This window comes from Lepisosteus platostomus, chromosome 26 (genome assembly GCF_059453375.1).
Source record: "Lepisosteus platostomus isolate fLepPlt1 chromosome 26, fLepPlt1.hap1, whole genome shotgun sequence".
In the NCBI taxonomy this organism is placed as follows: domain Eukaryota; kingdom Metazoa; phylum Chordata; class Actinopteri; order Semionotiformes; family Lepisosteidae; genus Lepisosteus; species Lepisosteus platostomus.
The window spans coordinates 6,861,780-6,879,636 of NC_142636.1; the positions used below are offsets into that span (position 1 = coordinate 6,861,780).

At 44.0% G+C, this 17,857-nt stretch overlaps 2 protein-coding genes across 3 annotated transcripts; both read left to right on the forward strand.

The window, feature by feature from the left end:
• The first annotated feature begins 412 nt into the window (after nt 1-412).
• Nucleotides 413-4,571, forward strand: rpz5 (rapunzel 5). Its single transcript, XM_088620959.1, has 2 exons — nt 413-554; nt 2,677-4,571. Exon 2 carries the CDS (start codon nt 2,737-2,739, stop codon nt 3,913-3,915), a length of 1,179 nt encoding a protein of 392 aa, XP_088477085.1. The 5' UTR covers nt 413-554; nt 2,677-2,736; the 3' UTR covers nt 3,916-4,571.
• Nucleotides 419-15,889, forward strand: rpz4 (rapunzel 4). Of its 2 annotated transcripts, none has more exons than XM_088620961.1 (2): nt 419-554; nt 10,885-15,889. In XM_088620961.1, exon 2 carries the CDS (start codon nt 10,937-10,939, stop codon nt 12,110-12,112), a length of 1,176 nt encoding a protein of 391 aa, XP_088477087.1. In that variant the 5' UTR covers nt 419-554; nt 10,885-10,936; the 3' UTR covers nt 12,113-15,889. The 2 variants fall into 2 exon arrangements, with proteins under 2 accessions (XP_088477087.1, XP_088477086.1); XM_088620960.1 differs by lacking the exon at nt 419-554 and adding an exon at nt 5,507-5,722.
• Nucleotides 15,890-17,857: the final 1,968 nt, after the last annotated feature.

Here is a 17,857-nt window from a genome sequence, read left to right on the forward strand (position 1 = left end):
GTATGGGCCCACTTGGAAAATGTCCACTTTTACAAAACCAGAAGCAGGATTTGCTGTGGGACAAAAAAAAAAAACAACTTTGGAAATCCCCTGCTGTCACAAAGTCCTGGTGGACCAATTCACATCTTTAAAAAAATAAATTTATTTTAATGAGGTCGCAAAAAAACAAAACACAAACGAGAAAAAACAGGCATGATCACTCACATTGCTGACATTCTGTTACGTGACGAGGTCCTAAATACGGCAACTTTCATTGCTGCGGGAAACAAGAAGCAGTTCTGTTCCCTAAATCCTTCAGTTTTCTTCTGTCTTTTTCCGCTAGAATTCTGTGCGTATTCATTTCCTATTGCAGAAATGTTTCCAGGATGTTATCTGTTAACATATCCCAGCCAATTGCTCCCAAGGATGGGTGCTCTGAATGCAAAGTGGCTATGGAGATGATCCAAGGGGAGTGCCCTGCGACAGAGCCTATATATACCCAGGTTTAGGAAAGCTGCTGTAGAGAAACAGATGGTCTGCGCTGAAGACCTGGCTACACTTGAGCACACCTAGAGGTAATTCTCATTTCTTTTTTTTATTCTTTATATGAAGCCAACTGCTTATGATGTGGGTATTCCTGATTTATGACAAAAATACGTTCTGCTCTGGCATTATTGATTTGAGTAATGGGAAAAAAATAGGGGCTTGGATCAGTGCCATGATAAGACTTTCACCAGCTCCTGAATTTTAAAGATAGAAGAATAAACAGGACAAGGATGTTGTTGTTAAACAAATATTGACTTTGCTGGCCGTCTTTGTGGGTCTGTGCAGATTAGAAATGTAGGGGTTATTGGATTCATTATCTGGGGCTGTTTTTTTTACTGGTCAAGAAATTAGATGATTTCTTCTTAATTTTTCATGAAGATAAAATCCAGAATCTGGGTGGTTGGGCACACATTTCTCTTTTCTCCAACTTGCAGCATTTGGCTGAGACCCTCTTAAATTCCTGATTCTGTCCGTTGTGTTTAAAAGAACATATTTCATGGGATTTGCTGGGGAAACGCATTCTTTTTGCTTTCAAGAAAAGCACATTCCTGGAATCCAGTTCGTCACAGGGAAACCAGACACCTAGACAGGCACTAGTTTGATAGCAAAATTATCAAAGCTGTTTTAGATCAAGATGAAGATAAAAAAATGCATTCTGGATACAAGGAACCCTATGAAGGATTTGTTGACTAAATCCAGGATTTTCATTTGAGAAATTAATTTAAAATTAATTTGCTAAAGAAATATGTAAGGTGGTGATTCCATTGTCTTGAGTCTAATATGCTGGTTGTTTTAACAAAACTGGTTAAATGGAGATTTCATGTTGACTCAGTTGTCTGATTCAACAGACCTTGATAAACAGTGCTCTTTGTGTGACAATGTTAGAGGGAATATTTAGTCTACAATCCTTTTCAGCAGTGTGCCTTGGGAACTGGAAGAATAAAGAATAAGGAATAAAGAATGCACTGTACACAGGGCTGTTTTGTTACTGTGTAAAGTACTGGTTGTTGTATAGATTCTGAAAATAGATGTTTAATGTCCTGTACACCACAAAATTGGTTGGGAACTAGATGAGGCTTGATTTTACAACAGAAGAAACAAACACTGAAGTGGGCTAACTTTGAAATGCCAGAACATACAGTGAATATTGGAATTTTCAAACTGTTTTTTAATAAATGCAATAGCAATAAGCTTTTAAGAGTTAAAGAACAGGGCGTGCCTCTTCTGCAGTGCTGACTGGCTCTTGGTCTGGGGTATGTGGTTTTCACCAGAGTCCTTTCCTACTGAGTACTAAAAGGACAGCATTTGTTTTGTCCATTAACATAAATATCCATTGTTTTTTCATGACATTGCCTGTTTTGAACATCTGTGCCTGATTTGACTTTGGGGATCAATGTGTGAGCACACGTTTCATGTTTTAAAGAATCGTCAAGATCTTCCGATACAAGAAATCCCAATTTCTGCTTTTGAGCATTCGTTGTTGTGTGTGTGTGTGTGTGTGTGTGAAACAAATCAAATTAGCCCCCCTTTCATATTTCTGCATTGCGTAGAGTGACTCAATACCACTGAAGTCTGGGTTGCAGTTGTGTTCAGAGTCAGAAGGCGTGGCATAGAGTTAGACTGTGACGTCCTCCGTGATACACTAGTGTGAGCATTGTTCCGAGTTGCTGGGTTGAATACGTGTCCTGGATGTTTTTGTGCAACAAAGAACTGTTGATTGTACAGGCTTATAATTGAAATTAGACACTGGCAGGTTTTTAAATACCCTGTAGATACACGTTTATAGAATATCTTACACTTTTGCCCAGACTTTGCATTGTTACTGCTGTTACTACTAATTCGACATAAAATCGTTTATTAATATCACAGCCTCTGGAGCCACTGTATGTCAATGGTACAACAATAGGATGATACATTTTCATTTAATGTGTGCAAATCAAAGGGTTTTTGGTGACGTTTGACTGAGGCATACACACTAATACACACAATTGTTCTTTCTGTGCTGAAGTATGTGTCAGGATTCAGAGCAATTCCAAACATTTGAGGTCTTGTACTTAAAATCCTAAATTCCTGGTCCATATATTTGTATCTATACGCCCACGAACCAAAACCAACAGTTGATCTCAGATTCATTTCCTGCTTCTCTTTCAGCACGATCGCCTGCTCGTTCTGAAGGCTGGAAGAGCTTGTTGCTCTCTTAAAGCACCAATCATGGAGCGCGTGGAAGAATGGGTGATGGAAAACAAGGAGAAGATCGAGCAGGGAGTGGAGATCATGGGGAAAGGGTGCGAGATCCTCGCCGCTACAGTCGGGCAGCTTCACCCCATCCTGGAGGCCGTGTTCGTGGCTTCCAAAGAGATTCTCTGCAACCCAGAGAGCAAAGAAGCAAAGTACTTGACCGAGCAGTTTGAGAAGGTCAACCAGAGGCTGGAAGGCATTCAGGATGATATCGAGTCCATTCAGAGAGAACGGCAGAAGATCTCCATGAACAAGCAGAACTTCGACCTGGAGGTGCAGATGATCAGCCAGTACGAGAAGTACCTGGAGTTTGTCAGCGCCAAACCCAAGTTCAAGGAGGTCAGGAAGGACAAATTCATGAACCACTTCCAAGCCACGGATGGGGACATGAACCTGGACGCCCTGTACAATGCGGTGATCGGGGAAAACCTGTCTGGGGAGTCGGTGCTGGAGACCGTGCTGGTCACGGAGGAGAGGAGCCGCAGAGCGGTGGAGGAGTTCTGCGCCCAGCTGAAGAAGCTCTTCCTGGTGGGGCTGATCGCCGTCATGGGCCACGCCTCCCTGAAGGAGGGGGCGGTGGGGGGGGCGCTCATGAGGGAGTGGGGTCAGAGGATGGAGGAGGTGGAGAGGCGGATGAAGGCGGCCGTGGACGACTGCACCAACAACTTCGCCGCCCAGGCCAGAACCGACATGGAGAACCAGGTGCGGGACAAACAGGCCAAACTGGACCAGGAGTTCGTCCAGCCGCTCCTGGACTTCTTGGGGAAGAAGTACGACTGGGTCTTCTGGTCGGTGCGGGTGTTCAGCCACTCCGGGCTGTGGTTCTGGAACTGGCTGGCCGGTAAGAAGTACCAGGGCAGCGGGGGTGGAAACTTCTTCGATGTCGTGACTAAACACAACGTCAAGGTGGTGGTGTCCTACAGCGTGGGCCCCACGCCCATAAACAAAAGCAAAATCCAGGAGCTGATCGAGAGGCAGAAAATGACGAGCAACATGGTGGACTTGGCCCAGTCTATCTACAACGGCGTGCCCAAGTGCATCGTGCACGCCATCAGCCGCTACAAGGACGTGGTGGAATCCAACAACTTTCCCGAAGATTGCTATTACTATACAAAGCACAAAAAAGCCTATCTGTGCATCCATTCCGAATAATCCACAGACATGTGGACCTACATTGGGCGTCTACAGCTTGGATCACACAGAAGCTTTCAAATAGAAGCTTCTCGCACACAACAACACAACAACACAACGCAGTGTTTTCGTAAAACTTCAGCAGATCTGAAATTACGCTCTCATGCTGGATCGCGGTTCTCGTACGAGGGACTAAATTGTGCAACAGATTGTATATTAGCCTGTTTTTTTTTCTTACAAGCTCTGAGCTACATACACTCAACATTTTTATGATTTAAAGGCTCACCTCAAACCGGGAACTGGTTTCTGCAACAGTCAAGAAACACGTTTAGTCTGGTGGCGAGAGAACAAAAAAAAACGTGTTATGTAAAATATATGAAAATGTGTGCTTTATTTTTTAAATATGACTTGTCAATTAACCTCAGTGGGTAGGTTTAAATAAAAAAAAAACATAATGCACTATATAAATATACTGTATATAAAAATGAATGGAGGACATATACCTTTGTAAATCCCCCCCACAAAACGCTTTGATTCTTTCGTCGTTTCATTATGAATTTACCATTATAAACCAAAGCAAGATGGACTATGTTGATTTTCATTGTTTACATTCCTGGCTTTTATGGCTGTTAAGATGGTTGGTGATCAGTGGGAATAAAAATGCACTTCTACACAGATTTGTTTTGAATTGGGGTTTTTTTTTATCAGACATGGAAAAGGTTTGCATTATTTGAACAGACGTTACTACGGCAAATAACAGAACCTGCGGTTTTCAGAACTGGATTCCGGGCATAATTGTACTTGATTTTTTTTTTTACTGCAGCCTATGAACGGGCTGTCGATGTTTAAACTCGAACGTACAGAGCAGCAGGTTTTCTCAAGACGCGGTGCTTTGAGACCTGCGGCGCAACTTCAGGCTGCGGCAGCGACACTCGGACTAGCTCCATTTCGTGTCGCTGGGGATCTTAACGCCTCCTACGGTACGGTACAGGAGTGAGCTCCGCACTCCTTGTTAAGCGAGCAGGGAGTACGTGGGCGGATTAAAATATGAACGACATTTCATGTGTCTGGTACTCGTCATCGGAGATCAATCTCACAGCTTCAGAATTGACAAAAATGGGCTATTCGCCCCGTAGTCTTCTTCAGTATGTGCCCCACAGTCACAGGGCAGCAGGTACTGGGCGAGTACTCGGCGCACCTCTGCCTCCGAAGACGCCATTGGAGAAGAGACGTTGCTTTCAACGGCTCGCATCAGTATTGAGAAATAGGGCAGATTCCGAGTTTCAAACCCCCTAAATTCAGTCGACCTTGAGATTTGTTTTCGGTCTTTTAAAAGGAAGGGCGGGGAAACAAATATACATTAAGATAACCAGTAGCAAACAAATATCAACCATGACTTTTACGGTCGGTTATACAGGAAATGAGGGCCGGAACAGAGGGCAGACCGAAAAAAAAAACAATTATGGTTTCTACTAATTGTGTACTGCGTTAAAGTATGATTTTGCTGTGTCCAGGAAGCTCAAACTTTTACAGCCAATTTCTATATGTAACTATTATATACCCAACATATAATATAGTGCACGGGTCCGTCAAAAGGAGAGTGTTTAACCTAAGGCTGTGCTGTTTTAACCAACTGTAGAGGAAGGTTTCTCTTGTACAAGCGGCACAGCCCGCTGGTGAAATGTTGGCCTGTGTTTTATGACCGGGTGTGGCGCTTTTTGCTCCTGAAACCCGATACCTCCCTGACAGAAAAAAAAAGTGGTAGAAACTGGAAGTTCCGTGTTGTGTTCAGGGCTGTGTTTGAAACTTTAACTTTTTGTTTTACAAGGTAAGTGGTATATATTTTTAAAAATGCTGTATGTTCACGCTAAAGTAAACGCATCTGTTGCTAAATGAAGGTTCCATTCGTGGTCATAATCCCGGAGATTTACAATTCATTATTTCCCAAAAAAAAAACGCCAAGCACGAAAAACGATATTTCTCCTTTAGTTACAGAATTGTACTCGCAGTTTTGTTTTGAGATCGTTCATAGTAGGTTAACAGTTGATTGGGTTGAAGCAGAATCGTTTCTTTTGAGATCCAGTAAATAAATTCATCTTTTTACTTTTCAAAAAGCTAGTTTAAACTCGAACACGGGAATGGACTCCGAGTGAAAGTTGCCGAACTTTCCAAACGGAGAATGTCACAGTCACCCACAAACAAAAGCAAAAAATACATAGTAATTGTAATGTAATGATGCTATTTCACGCATTTTTTGCGTATCCGCAGAATCCTGTTATTAACTTTAATGTAGGCCTGAAAGTGACGGACATGCGAAACCGCTGACAAAGTACCCACCCATTTTAAGCAGATGTTTACCAGCTTTTTATCATCCTGGTTTTAGGCCATGCTGGGGTTTACGGTACTAATTACAACAAGTGTAAAAGCCTTACATAGAAAGTGTATTGTAAAAGCCGGGAAAGTACAGGTTAAGAAGAAACGCACATAGGAAGTGAAGAATTCAGATGTTAGCCCATTCGGTAATCTCGCAGGGAGAGTGTGTACAGGAGATTACACCAGTCCAGCAGGATCCGTGTAGTTTTAATACGTCTAAACTATTGGCAACAACAGCCCCGATCTGAAAGGAAATGTTGTTACGTTCGAAGGTTAATGTGCTTCTAACAAAAACAGATCATCTAGTACAGTAAGGGCTGTCTGGCTACTTGTTACTAACAACTGCCACACAACCTTCTGTCTCTGTGCCCACGCCAGACAGCGCCATTAAATTATATTTTCCTAGGAGCTTAATTAATTGCAATGCCAAACACAAAGGGTTGTGGTATTGGTGTGGGAAGCAGCACCTCATACAAAAATGGACCGACCTTGTGATTTCCTGTCAGTGTCGATCTCTGTGCTTGTATTATTATTCAGCAGAGCTTGTTTAAAGCAGGTTGTTAATTTCCACAGAGCAGGATATGAAACCATCTTGGAGGTCAGTTTATATATAGACTGCATTATGCTTTTATTGTTCTGATAGTGGAGCCCATTCAGCCAGAGCCTTGTGCAGAGGCCCAGGGGACGCTGCTCTTTAGATGGAGTGCTTATCCGAATGGGTTGTGCTTAATTTCGCTGGGAGGAGTGGTGCATTCCCAAATTGAATGAGGATGTGTGTTTCTAATGCATGCATTTTCTTATTAATGTTGCTGCTGTGTACTTTTTATTGATCCAAAACCTAAATGCGCCAAACGTTAGACGCTCCAGTGCTCTGCGCTGAACAGATAGCTAAGTTAGTCTTAGCTGTACAGTAAGCACTTCACTGGAGACTACAACATCCATCACGCTGAGGACAGAGCAGTCCACCTTAAATGGTCTGAAATGTGTTGTGTTCAGGCTGTACAAACATATCGCCTCTCAGCACTAAGCTGCCTGGCCCATCATTGATTTGTGTTTTTATCAGATCACCCAGTGATGATTTCCGAGATGGTACAGATCGTGCACAATTTCATTAGTGGTGTACACCCCTGCATGTTTCCTATAGTTTAATTAAGGAGCAGCCAGCCATATGATCAAATACTTAGGCTGATTATGAAATTGGGAGTACAGAGGATTTGAAAATAGATCCATACTGTACTTGGTTTTTCAGTGCTGGAGTCACTGGTACAGTGTCTCTGACAGAAAGTCCAGGCTGTTCAATTCACAGAACACAAGAATGGTATCTTAGGTCACTTTTCTCACAGTGTCCAAAGCAGATACTTGACATTTCACCAGTCAGTTAGGAATCCACGTAGCAGGATTCCACATAATGTCATTCGTCCGCAGATTCAGTTATGCCTGGGTAGTCCAGCTCTGGTCCTGAGGTGCCAGTGCAGGTTTTCATTCCCACTTAGCCTTTAACCCTGTGATACAGCCCTCGAACAAAGAGATCTGAAGTCACAAGTCGTGCAGAAGCATTGAATTCTTCAAGAAAATGTATCGGATTGACCAGGCCTACAAGCAAGGATTAATGACCTAAATCATCTTGGTACTGACTTTAATCTGGCCAGCTGCTCGCAACTGTTCAGGTGCTGTTGATCGACAGAGTCCTAGAGATCCTGCAGTCACACCAGTCCCTCAGCTCTTCAGAGTTGGGTCACTTCCTGGTTGCTGTTTTCTCCAGGACTACAGAACCCAGCATGCACTGCACAGTGATTGCAGTCACACTGCTGTCTCGGGGAGATATCTAGACTCAACCTGACAAAAAAGCAGAGAGTGCATGCTGGAATGTAAACTCCTGGGTGGTGCGCAGCAGGAGAGGAGCTGACGTGATGGTTTGGCACTCCTGTTACCTTGGTTACCGAGCCAGTTTCTATAAAAACACAGCGCGCGGATGCGCACACCGTCTCAGGGAGATCATATCTTTCAAAGCCCCTGTGAGATGAGGTTAGAATAGTCTGTAATTAATTTTAATACAGGGTTGCAGGAAACACAGAACTGTGGTACATTATATTGCCAGGATGAAGGCTGCAGGCACATGTTCAGAGATTGGAACAGCAGTGTGTTGAGATAGAAGGGTGTTTTAGAAGGAGTTAAGAAGTGTTTATAGGCCTGTGATTTGCAGGAGTAACTCTGCCATTGGTGTCTGTATATTTAATGCAATTACAAGTGAAGTGAGATCTAATTTCATCTGGAGTTAAATGAACTGTAAGTCACAATGTATTCAGGGGCTGTTTGTATGACTTGTCCCATTCCCCACGAATTAAACACAAATAGACCCTTATTCTAAATTTTCACCCACTAAGAATATTTCTACCTTTAACAAGAACGCAGAGCTCAGTGAAAGTGCTTCCAGATTGATAGATTTAGTGCTTTTGGCAATTAAGTTCCCTGCCACTTAATAATGAATTTTAAATTCATAATTAAAAATGGCCAGCTACAGTATGTCTGTGGATACTGTATCTACACCCATGTGCGGCTTTCAGACCACAGACAGAACAAGACAACTTGTGAACACTGAGCGCTGGCCCGAGCTCTGTGATTAGAGTATGTTTGTGTACTCAAGTGGGTAAGAAGACCAGCAGGTGCTTGACAACCTCGAGCGGAGTCTCCTCTCGGCTGTGCGTGGGGAGTCTGCATGTCCACATGCCGTCAAGCAGGGTGTTGCTGCCCCTGGTGCGGCCCTGTTCTGCGGCCGGCTGCCTGCTGTTGCACACACTATCCACCTCCAGCCCAGTCGTCTTTCCACAAGAGCTTCCTGATGAAGCAGTGCTGGAATGGGCGGAGTTCTCCGAAGTCGTGACGAAAAACAGGCAGGCCTGAGCTGGGAGTATCAAGGCCCATATCCTTTACAATGTGCAGGGCCGTGCATTGTGGCCTGCAGGTTCTGTCAGGGGTCAGGGGGCTGTTCAGGGGGACAAAGCCTAACTCCCCCCCCAGGTTCGAAGTGTGTAAAATCAACACGAGACAGATGTGCTCCACAAGTGTTAACAGCAGGTCTGATGCTGTGCATTTTTGGGTTTTGATTTCTAGCTAATAATAACTACTTGTGCTTGTAGGCTTCAGTTAGAGTTGAGTATGAAATGTTTGTCTGAAATAGTCAGCACGTTCACTATAGGAATGTTACTGTCATTCCTTTTTGTTTTTGTTTTCAAGCCACCCAGAAGAATTCACTCAAGAGTTTTGTTTTCCCAACCAGCCAGTTTGGCACTAGTACTGATGAGTGCATATAAAGGAGGCAGTGTAGGTGGACGAAAACAGTGGTGTATTCCCAAATGATACAGAACAGCTCTTTAATGGCAGTACTGCAAGTGCAGGAAAAGCAATGTGAAACCAACATTTCCTGATGCCGGAGCCAACAGGTGTCACCTGATAGACAAGAGATTTTATGGCCATTGTTACCTCAGTAGACAAGAACATTTTTCGTCCAAACTGTTCCATTTTTACCCAAATACCCTTTTTTTTTTCAAATTTCAGGGTTATATTGCAATACAAGAAAAACACAATTCTGAAGTTGTTCTAGTTTTCATATTTACTGCATAACGGAACGAATACAATTTAAACATCCACTTACATTTGTGAAGCATGAACCTTTAGAAGTTAACAATACTCTTTCTGAGTTTTTTTCATAGTGCGCTTTTAAATTCAAATTCATGTTAAAAATTATTCAGTGAATGCAAACGTAACCGGTTCTTCCACATCACACTGTAAAGAAATAGAAAAACTACCAACAGAGAATGGGACAAGGCAAGGCAGCCTTTTGAATATTTCACAACTTAGGGTGTGTTAGTTGTGTAAGTAAATAGCTGTAATTCCACGATGAATGACATTTTTAAAGTTTTCTGGAGAGCAACAAAATGTAATGGAACAGAACTCCTGAAATTCCACCTTTTACATTTGTATCATCGCACCTTGGCTGTAATGTAACATGTTTAAAGTGCGGAAATTGTTACCGGTTATGAGCCTCAATAACCTCAATCAAGACTGAGGTTTCTAAGGATTGTGCCAACAGTGTGATCACCTGTGGGTATTATTGTTGTGTCTGGAAGTGTAAGTTCATAAATGGATTACTGGGTATGACATCTGATTACAGCCTTTTACCTAGACTTTCACCAATACAACATGTCTGAGAGGTTGGGCCAAAATCCCCTGTGAGTCGTGTATTTCAGGGCGTCCCAGACCAAACCCACATGTCACCTTTGTTCACTGAAAAATGTCTCAAATTACACTTTGAAAGTTGTAGGTAAATAATGTCAAATTTAATATTTCTTATTCAAATCCTTTCAAATTGTAATCCATTGCAGTTTGAAGGAAGCGTAATTTCTCACTGTAGTAGTGCTTAATTTGAAATCTTCTAATGTGCCACAGAAAGCTGAGGACGATAAACGTATGTTGGAAGCAGAAGATGTTTGGGAAGCCCTGATCTATTAGATAAGAATGAAGACAGGTTTTCTTGTTGCCCTGCTTGAGATTGTAGTTTTAAACTTGTTTTTGTAATGATTAAATTTCACGTACTATCCTTATCTCAATTTGTTACAGCTAATTTTCTCATCCAGTTCTGTCCCCTGTGGAGATCTCCCGGGCAGCAACCATGACAAACCAGCTGCAGAAAATGGTGGCGGAGAAGAAGGACGTGGTGGAGACAGTGATGGAGGTGTTCGAGCAAGGCGCCGAGGTGGTGGCCAGCATGGCAGGGGACCTCTTCCCCATCTTCCAGATCGCCGCGCCCATCGTCAAGCTGGCCCTGGACAACGTGGAGAGCGAGGAGGCGGCGTACATGAAGGAGCAGTTCCAGAAGGTGAGGGAGCGGCTGGAGGTCCTCTCGGAGGAGATCAAGCGCATCAACGAGGAGATCAAGAAGAGCCAGGTGGACGCAGAGTACTTCTCTGTGGAGGAGAACCTGACCAACCAGTTCCGCAAGTACATGGACATCCTGAACGCCAAGCCCAAGTTCAAGGAGGTCAAGAAGAAGCTCTTCCTGGAGCACTTCAGCAAGACGGGGGGCGACAAGAACCTCCACACTCTGTACAACGCCGTGACGGGGGACAACTTTTCCGGGGAGTCAATCCTGGAGATCACGCTCAACTACGAGGAGAAGAGCCGGCGTCCCATGGAGGAGTTCTGCGCCCGGCTGAAGAAGTTGTTTTGCGTGGGCTTGATCGCCCTGATGGGGCACGCCGCCCTCAAGGGAGACGACGAGGAAGCTCTGCTGAAGGACTGGGGGGAGAAGATGAAGGCGGTGCAGGGGAAGATGAACGCCGTCATCGAGGACTGCATCAGCAGCTTCCCCGAGCAGGCCAAGATGGACGCCCGCAAACTGGTGAGGGACAGGGAAGCCAGAACGAACCAGCAGCTGGCCGACCACCTGGTGGACTTCCTCAAGAAGAAGTACGACTGGGTCAGCTGGTCCGTGCGGGTCTTCAACTCCCCCTCGGGCGTGTTCAGCAACATGTTTTCCAAGGAGTACCAGTGCTGCACCGGGAGGAGCCGGTTCCAGTTGCCGGAAGGCGACAGCAAGTTCAACGTGGTGGTTTCCTACAGCGCCTCGCCAGAGCCCGTCGACAAGGGCGACATCCAGCAGCTGATCGAGCAGCAGAAGAAGGCCAGCGTGGTGTCGGTGGCCGAGCTGCTCTTCGACCGGCTGCCCGCCTGCGTCGTCCACGCCGTCAAGCCGACCAAAGACCTCGGCGTCTCCTGGAGCTTCTCCGAGGAGCTGCACTACTGGGAGCAACACAAGAACTTCGCCGTCTGCGTGCACTCGGCGTAGTTGGGGGGGCGCACTGAGCCAGAGGAGGCTGAAACAGACAAACACCGCATGTGCCTTAAGGATCAAATCATAAGGAAAACCTGTCGAATCGGGTGATTGGGTAATAGAACTAAAAATCAACTTAGGAACACCTCCCTCAAGTGCTTGAAATTGTAAACCCCTTTGCCCAGTGAAACGACTGTTTAAAAAATCTGTGCCACTACACAGCAGTTTTACTGTCTAATTGGCTGCTTCAGGAATGCGTTAGATTGTGTTGCAGATCTTTTCAAACTTAAACGAGCAGTAAGATACATTTGTGTTGAACTGACACTGCAAATTGCCGTATTTTAGGGGATCACATCCACGGGACGAACAGAGCTGAACAATGCTGCTTGTGGTTCCCTCCAGTCAGGAATTGCAGCTTTATAAAATGAATCCAGATGTTCAAGAAAGGACTTGCCCAGACATGATCAGGCACATATGGCAGGTAGCCACACACTCAGTGTTTTACCAGGAAAAAGTCCCTGTTTAGTCAGATGCGTCACAGTAACCACAGTGATGTGCATCTGTTGTGTTGTGAAACAGAGGCGAAAGATAGCTCACCTTCTGCTCGCTGAATCCCTTTGAACTGTTGGGTTGAAAATACCTGCTGCCAGGGCTTGGCAGTTACTGTCTATTGCCCTTGCAGTAAAAATGATCAATTGCCTTTTATTTGTAAGGCAAGCGTTATCAGTGTCATGACCTCTCCTGGATTAGTTCAAGATACAGTTCATTGCTTTACTTTATTGCACTGTGGGTGCTGTGTGGCAAGGCATAATTACAGTAGGAAACCTCAGTGTAGACAGAGGTTTATTCACTTTGCTCAGTAAGCTTTCTGTGAGGCTGAAAATGTAGAACATTAACACAACAAATCTGAGCCCCAAAACCTTTCCATTCCTGAATTGTATCATATGGGGCTGCAGAGTCTGTCTCTTGGGATTCATGTTGCAGCAGTGGCCTCTAATCCTTGGCCTTGCTGTGTGTTTCCTACAGATAAAACACAACAGATGAAAATCACACGCAGGAATCTGTAACATTAGATCAAGACACTGTGCTGCAGCTGGGTAGCTGATTCCATTTGAGATGCACACAGTGGTTCATCAAGACAGAAGTTTCCTGGTTTCTAGGCGTGAAGCAATCAGAGAGCACATGACTCCCCCCTGGACAGGATGCCAGTCCATCACAGGAGCAGCAATGCTGGTTCCTATTTATACTACTGGGTGGACTGGAGCCACTGGGCTGTGTGTCTCAAGGAGAGACTCAAACCCATCAGTTATGAATGTAGAAACATACCCACTGTGCTGCTCTGCCCCCTAAATGCTGCAGCTGCAGGGATGCAAAAAAGGTGATAATTTGTCCTATTTCTGGCTTTAAAAACAGCAGGCTCTTGTGTATAAGCTACTGTAACATGGGGTTGGGGGTTCCTTCATGCTTCTTACTCATCTCTAATTAATAGACATGTAAATTTAAACTGACAATAATAATTTTACAGTTGAGGAAATTAAAGAATTCAGTCTGCCACAGTCTTATCTGTTTCGTCTCTGAAATTCATAAACTGAAAGGTGATAGGGAATCAATGAGGATTATTTCCAAATTCCAAACTGTAAGTGAATTGATACTACTGTGTGTTGTATTGTGTAGTGTATTGTAAGAATACGAAGTGTTTCGAGGGTCATATCATGGAACTGCAAATCTGTCTATACGTGGCGCTGGTGTGAGTGAAGAGAGAAGTTCATGGCTGTTCTAAAGATTTTAATGGAAAAGCAGTCTGTCTCCAGACGGAGATGAAGCTGAGGGTTATTGCTTGTGGTTCAGCCTGTATTGTTGAAAGTTGCTTCAGATTACAAAACTAGAAGCAATAGTTATTTTTATACAGTAGTAATATGTTATCATTTCATGAATGGGGAGAAATAATGTAATATGGCACTATTGCTCAAATATTTTTTTTCTGTTTCTATTTTTATACTCATGTCATTTAGAATCACCAAACACTACTCTTGTGCTGCACAGGGAGAATGAGGAAGAGTAGACAGGCTCCTCTGTGTCACGATTATAGTCCCCCCCTCCTTAAGGGTGCTCCAGCCCTTCACTTTAGACTTATTCTGTGCACCTGATCCGTTTTCCCAGCTCATCCTGGCTCTGCATCTGGTTTCCGCACTGTGCGAGTCCGGGACCTGGAAGCGCCTGGTCCCGTTAAGGTTTTAATCTCTGTTCCCGTTCCTTGTCCGCCGGTTCTGACCCGGTTCGTGTTTTTAATTCCTGTTTGGATGGATCACCTGGCTATGGACTTATTCTTGTGTTTTGGATTCGCTCTGTGGATAACTTTTGGATTGTTTGCCTCGGCCACACCTCCCCTGTGCACCAGCGCACTTTGGACACGCCCCCCTGTTTTCAGCCCCGTATTCCTGCATGACGTTTTCCTAGTGTTTCCCCACTTCTTCGGATTGTGTCGTCCGCATAGGGTCCGAAAAGAACTGTTCGTTACACTCTGCTTGCCCCACCCTTACAGCTGCGGATCTTTTTGACATTCTGCGAGCTCCACAGCGCCTGGCAGGAGAGTTAGCACCCAATTGGAGGAGTGGTGTGTCTCTCAGTGACATCACTGAAAGCCTATACACCGGAAGTAGATCACTGAGAGCCAGAGGAGCTCTTGAGGTTTTCCACCACCATTTGGGGAATCCCACTCACAGTTGGCTAGTAACATGGCCCAGGCTTGAGCTTAAGACATGATTTTAATGAGTGACAACGCAAAAAGCAATCTTATATTTAGGTTCAGTTTTTCTCATTGTGAGAAAATCAGCTTGTCTCCTTGCCAGTCTGCACGATAGTAGCACAATGTTTGAATATTATCAGACTCGGAGGAATCAGATGTACTCTTTGATTTATTCACAGTCGACAGTATTAAGATGCTGCTCCTTAACAAGCACTGAAAGAAGTGAAAAGAGCACAGTGTTTGACTGTCCCGTTGTTTGTCCCTTCTATTGAAGACAGACTGAAGGGCTTTCTATAAAGAGATGAACAGACTCCAGTGAGTACAGTACACTGTCCCGCTACTTCAATCAAGGCCTTTGTTCAGCATGTTTACCGCTGTCTCGGTCTCAAAGCTTTCATGATGAATCCATGTGGCGGGGAGCCCTTTAGAGAAGAACGGTTTTTCAAAGACAGTTATCATCTTTTTGGAGGAAAGCCTGAGTCACCATCCTTGATTGTAACACAGTCAAAGCATATGGCACAAAATGGGGAACCAGCCATTGTAGATACACAGTGATCAGTGTAGCAGGCAACTTAAAATGACAGTTGTACATCCCATGCCCGTAAACATCTTACAGTGCACATTCCTACTGTCATACCTTTGGGGTAAAACTCTCAGACTAGGCAGCAGACAAGGGGTCCTGTGCACTTTAAAATTCATCACCTGGCTTAGAGTGATGGTTCATTCTGTATACCTCTCACAGTTCTAGTGGCCAGACAGTGTACATGTGAAGCTATTTCAAGAAACATAAATATTTCTGTAGATCAGTACCAGACATTATAGTTTAAGATCATAATAAATGAGATTATGAGTCTTTTCAATCTTTTTTTTCTACTGAATTTTTCAAGGAATGCTGCCAGATACATGTGGAATTTTCACTGCCGCGTAACTCAGTATATTTCTAACACCCCCCTTAATCCTGATGATTAAAAGGTGTTGCAATCTAATTTGCTCCAGTGGGAAATAGTCTTGATTTTGTAACTCTAAATAAAATCCGTTGACAATCACATGTTCTACTGGAAAAATCGATTCATTTTATGTGCCAATACTGGCTCTTGTTGCTAACTCTTAATTGTTTGGAGAATATTTTGTCCTGATGCAGGAAGTCGTTGATAGATCGCACTCCAAATCCAGAGAAATGCCCACAGTGTTTTCCAGTTGATTCTGTTTGGGAGTGAATTTCCAAAATCTGATTCTGGAGAAGCTGTTTCATCGCCTTAATCTTGGCAAATTTAGATCACACTCAAGTCACCTCTTCCTGTCGTTCACCCTCAGAAGAGGCTTCTTCTTGGTGTCCACATTCATGCGGACAAAGGCAAATCCTAGATTCAGCCCTTTATATCCTAAAGACGCCAGTTTGTGGAGGAGATCTCCAGCTGTTGCCTTTGGCCTTATGGTCGCCCCCCAAACCACTTGTTTCACAAGATGCTCTTGCATCCTCTTCCTAACAGGATGGCCCCAATAACCATAACCTTTGAGTTCTAAAAAATGGACACACCAGTGGAAAGTGGTAAATTGAGCTTCTTGGGGATTTATTTTATAGCCACACCCCAGCTTGTGGACCATTTACTGTACGTGCAGTCTTAGCAGAGCTCTCTGGCCTTAAACATGACGATACCCCCCATTGAGGAGCTGCTGACCTCCTTTCATACTTCGGCAAAACCTGTTCAGGCCTCCACATTAACAGATGTTCTTCCAAAGAGCAGAATGTTATTACAGATTTGTATTTGTTGGATACGTTTTTAGATGGTGTGACTAAATCTGACCCTTATATTCTCTGGAATTCAGTTGTTCCATACTTTGCTACATTTTTAGTATTTTAAGCACAACATGTTATCTAACAAGTAATTTAGTTGTATAAAGTTTGCTTTTCCTGCTTCATTGGGTGGGTATGAAAACATCTGTACTTGTAAAAGCTTTAAACATGCTCCCTCTGACTTGAATAATGAAAATATGTTCTTCAAAAGCCACATTCTACATTACTAGTGTTTTATACTTTTTACCACTGTGGAGGTAGATCACCCTCTGATAATCATCAGATCAATGGCCAACAATTTTCAGACACTCAAAAATTCTGAGCCACGGGACATTTTCATCATGCGTTATTCCCCTTCAAATAACTCTGCAGAAATCTGAAACGAAATAACACATCAAATTGAAATGGAACTGTTTTTGATGTACCCAACCAATTTAGAACTCCCAGTTGTTTTAAGATTCTTCTACCATTAGGAGAGATGCCTCTCCAGTGCACTTTCCTGCAGTGCCCCTGGTCACTTCACATGACACACTGCAGGCTCTACACAGCCCCGAGTGCAGGATGTCACCACAATCCTGCGGAAACCAGGAAGCCAAGACTGCCCTGAATGACTAATCCCAACCCAACACTACCACTGCTCAGCCTACTGGGCGGCTTGGTCACAGTCCGCTAGTGACATGATTTAGCATCTGGATCAGAGTGGAAGATGAGCTAACATCTGGATCAATTTGCACTGTGATTGAGCATCTTCAGTTGATGAGCCGCTCCAGAGCTTTGTAGGTGGGCTGGTTGAGTGCACTATACATGGACTGCAGGTACAGTAGCTCATAGAAATGCTCCTTTCTGTCTTTGTCTTTCTGCCTTGTCTCTACTGGTTTTTGGTCCAGTTGAGCTCTTAATCATCTGTGCTAAGTGGCGCCACTAACTGATCTGCTTGCTTGTTTAGACTTTTTGACTGCATTCAGTCCGTACTTATAAAATGTCCCAGTTAATGTGCATTGTTTCCAGCAACTGCTGCACACAGATATTTATGCTGTCTCCCTTTAACTGCCCTACTGCTTCAAGGCCTTTCTTCAACATGTCTATCTTGGTCTCAAAGCTTTCGTGATGGATCTTGTTTATCACAGATATCTGGCTAAATGGCTCTTTATAGGTGATCAGCTGGTGTTGAAGACACACAGGTGGGAAGGACACTGTCAGACCTGCCCACAGTGAGACA

Bases quoted from the DNA above. Each gene is read 5' to 3' on its own strand.
- rpz4 (XM_088620961.1), top strand. From the start codon at position 10,937: ATGACAAACCAGCTGCAGAAAATGGTGGCGGAGAAGAAGGACGTGGTG.
- rpz5 (XM_088620959.1), top strand. From the start codon at position 2,737: ATGGAGCGCGTGGAAGAATGGGTGATGGAAAACAAGGAGAAGATCGAG.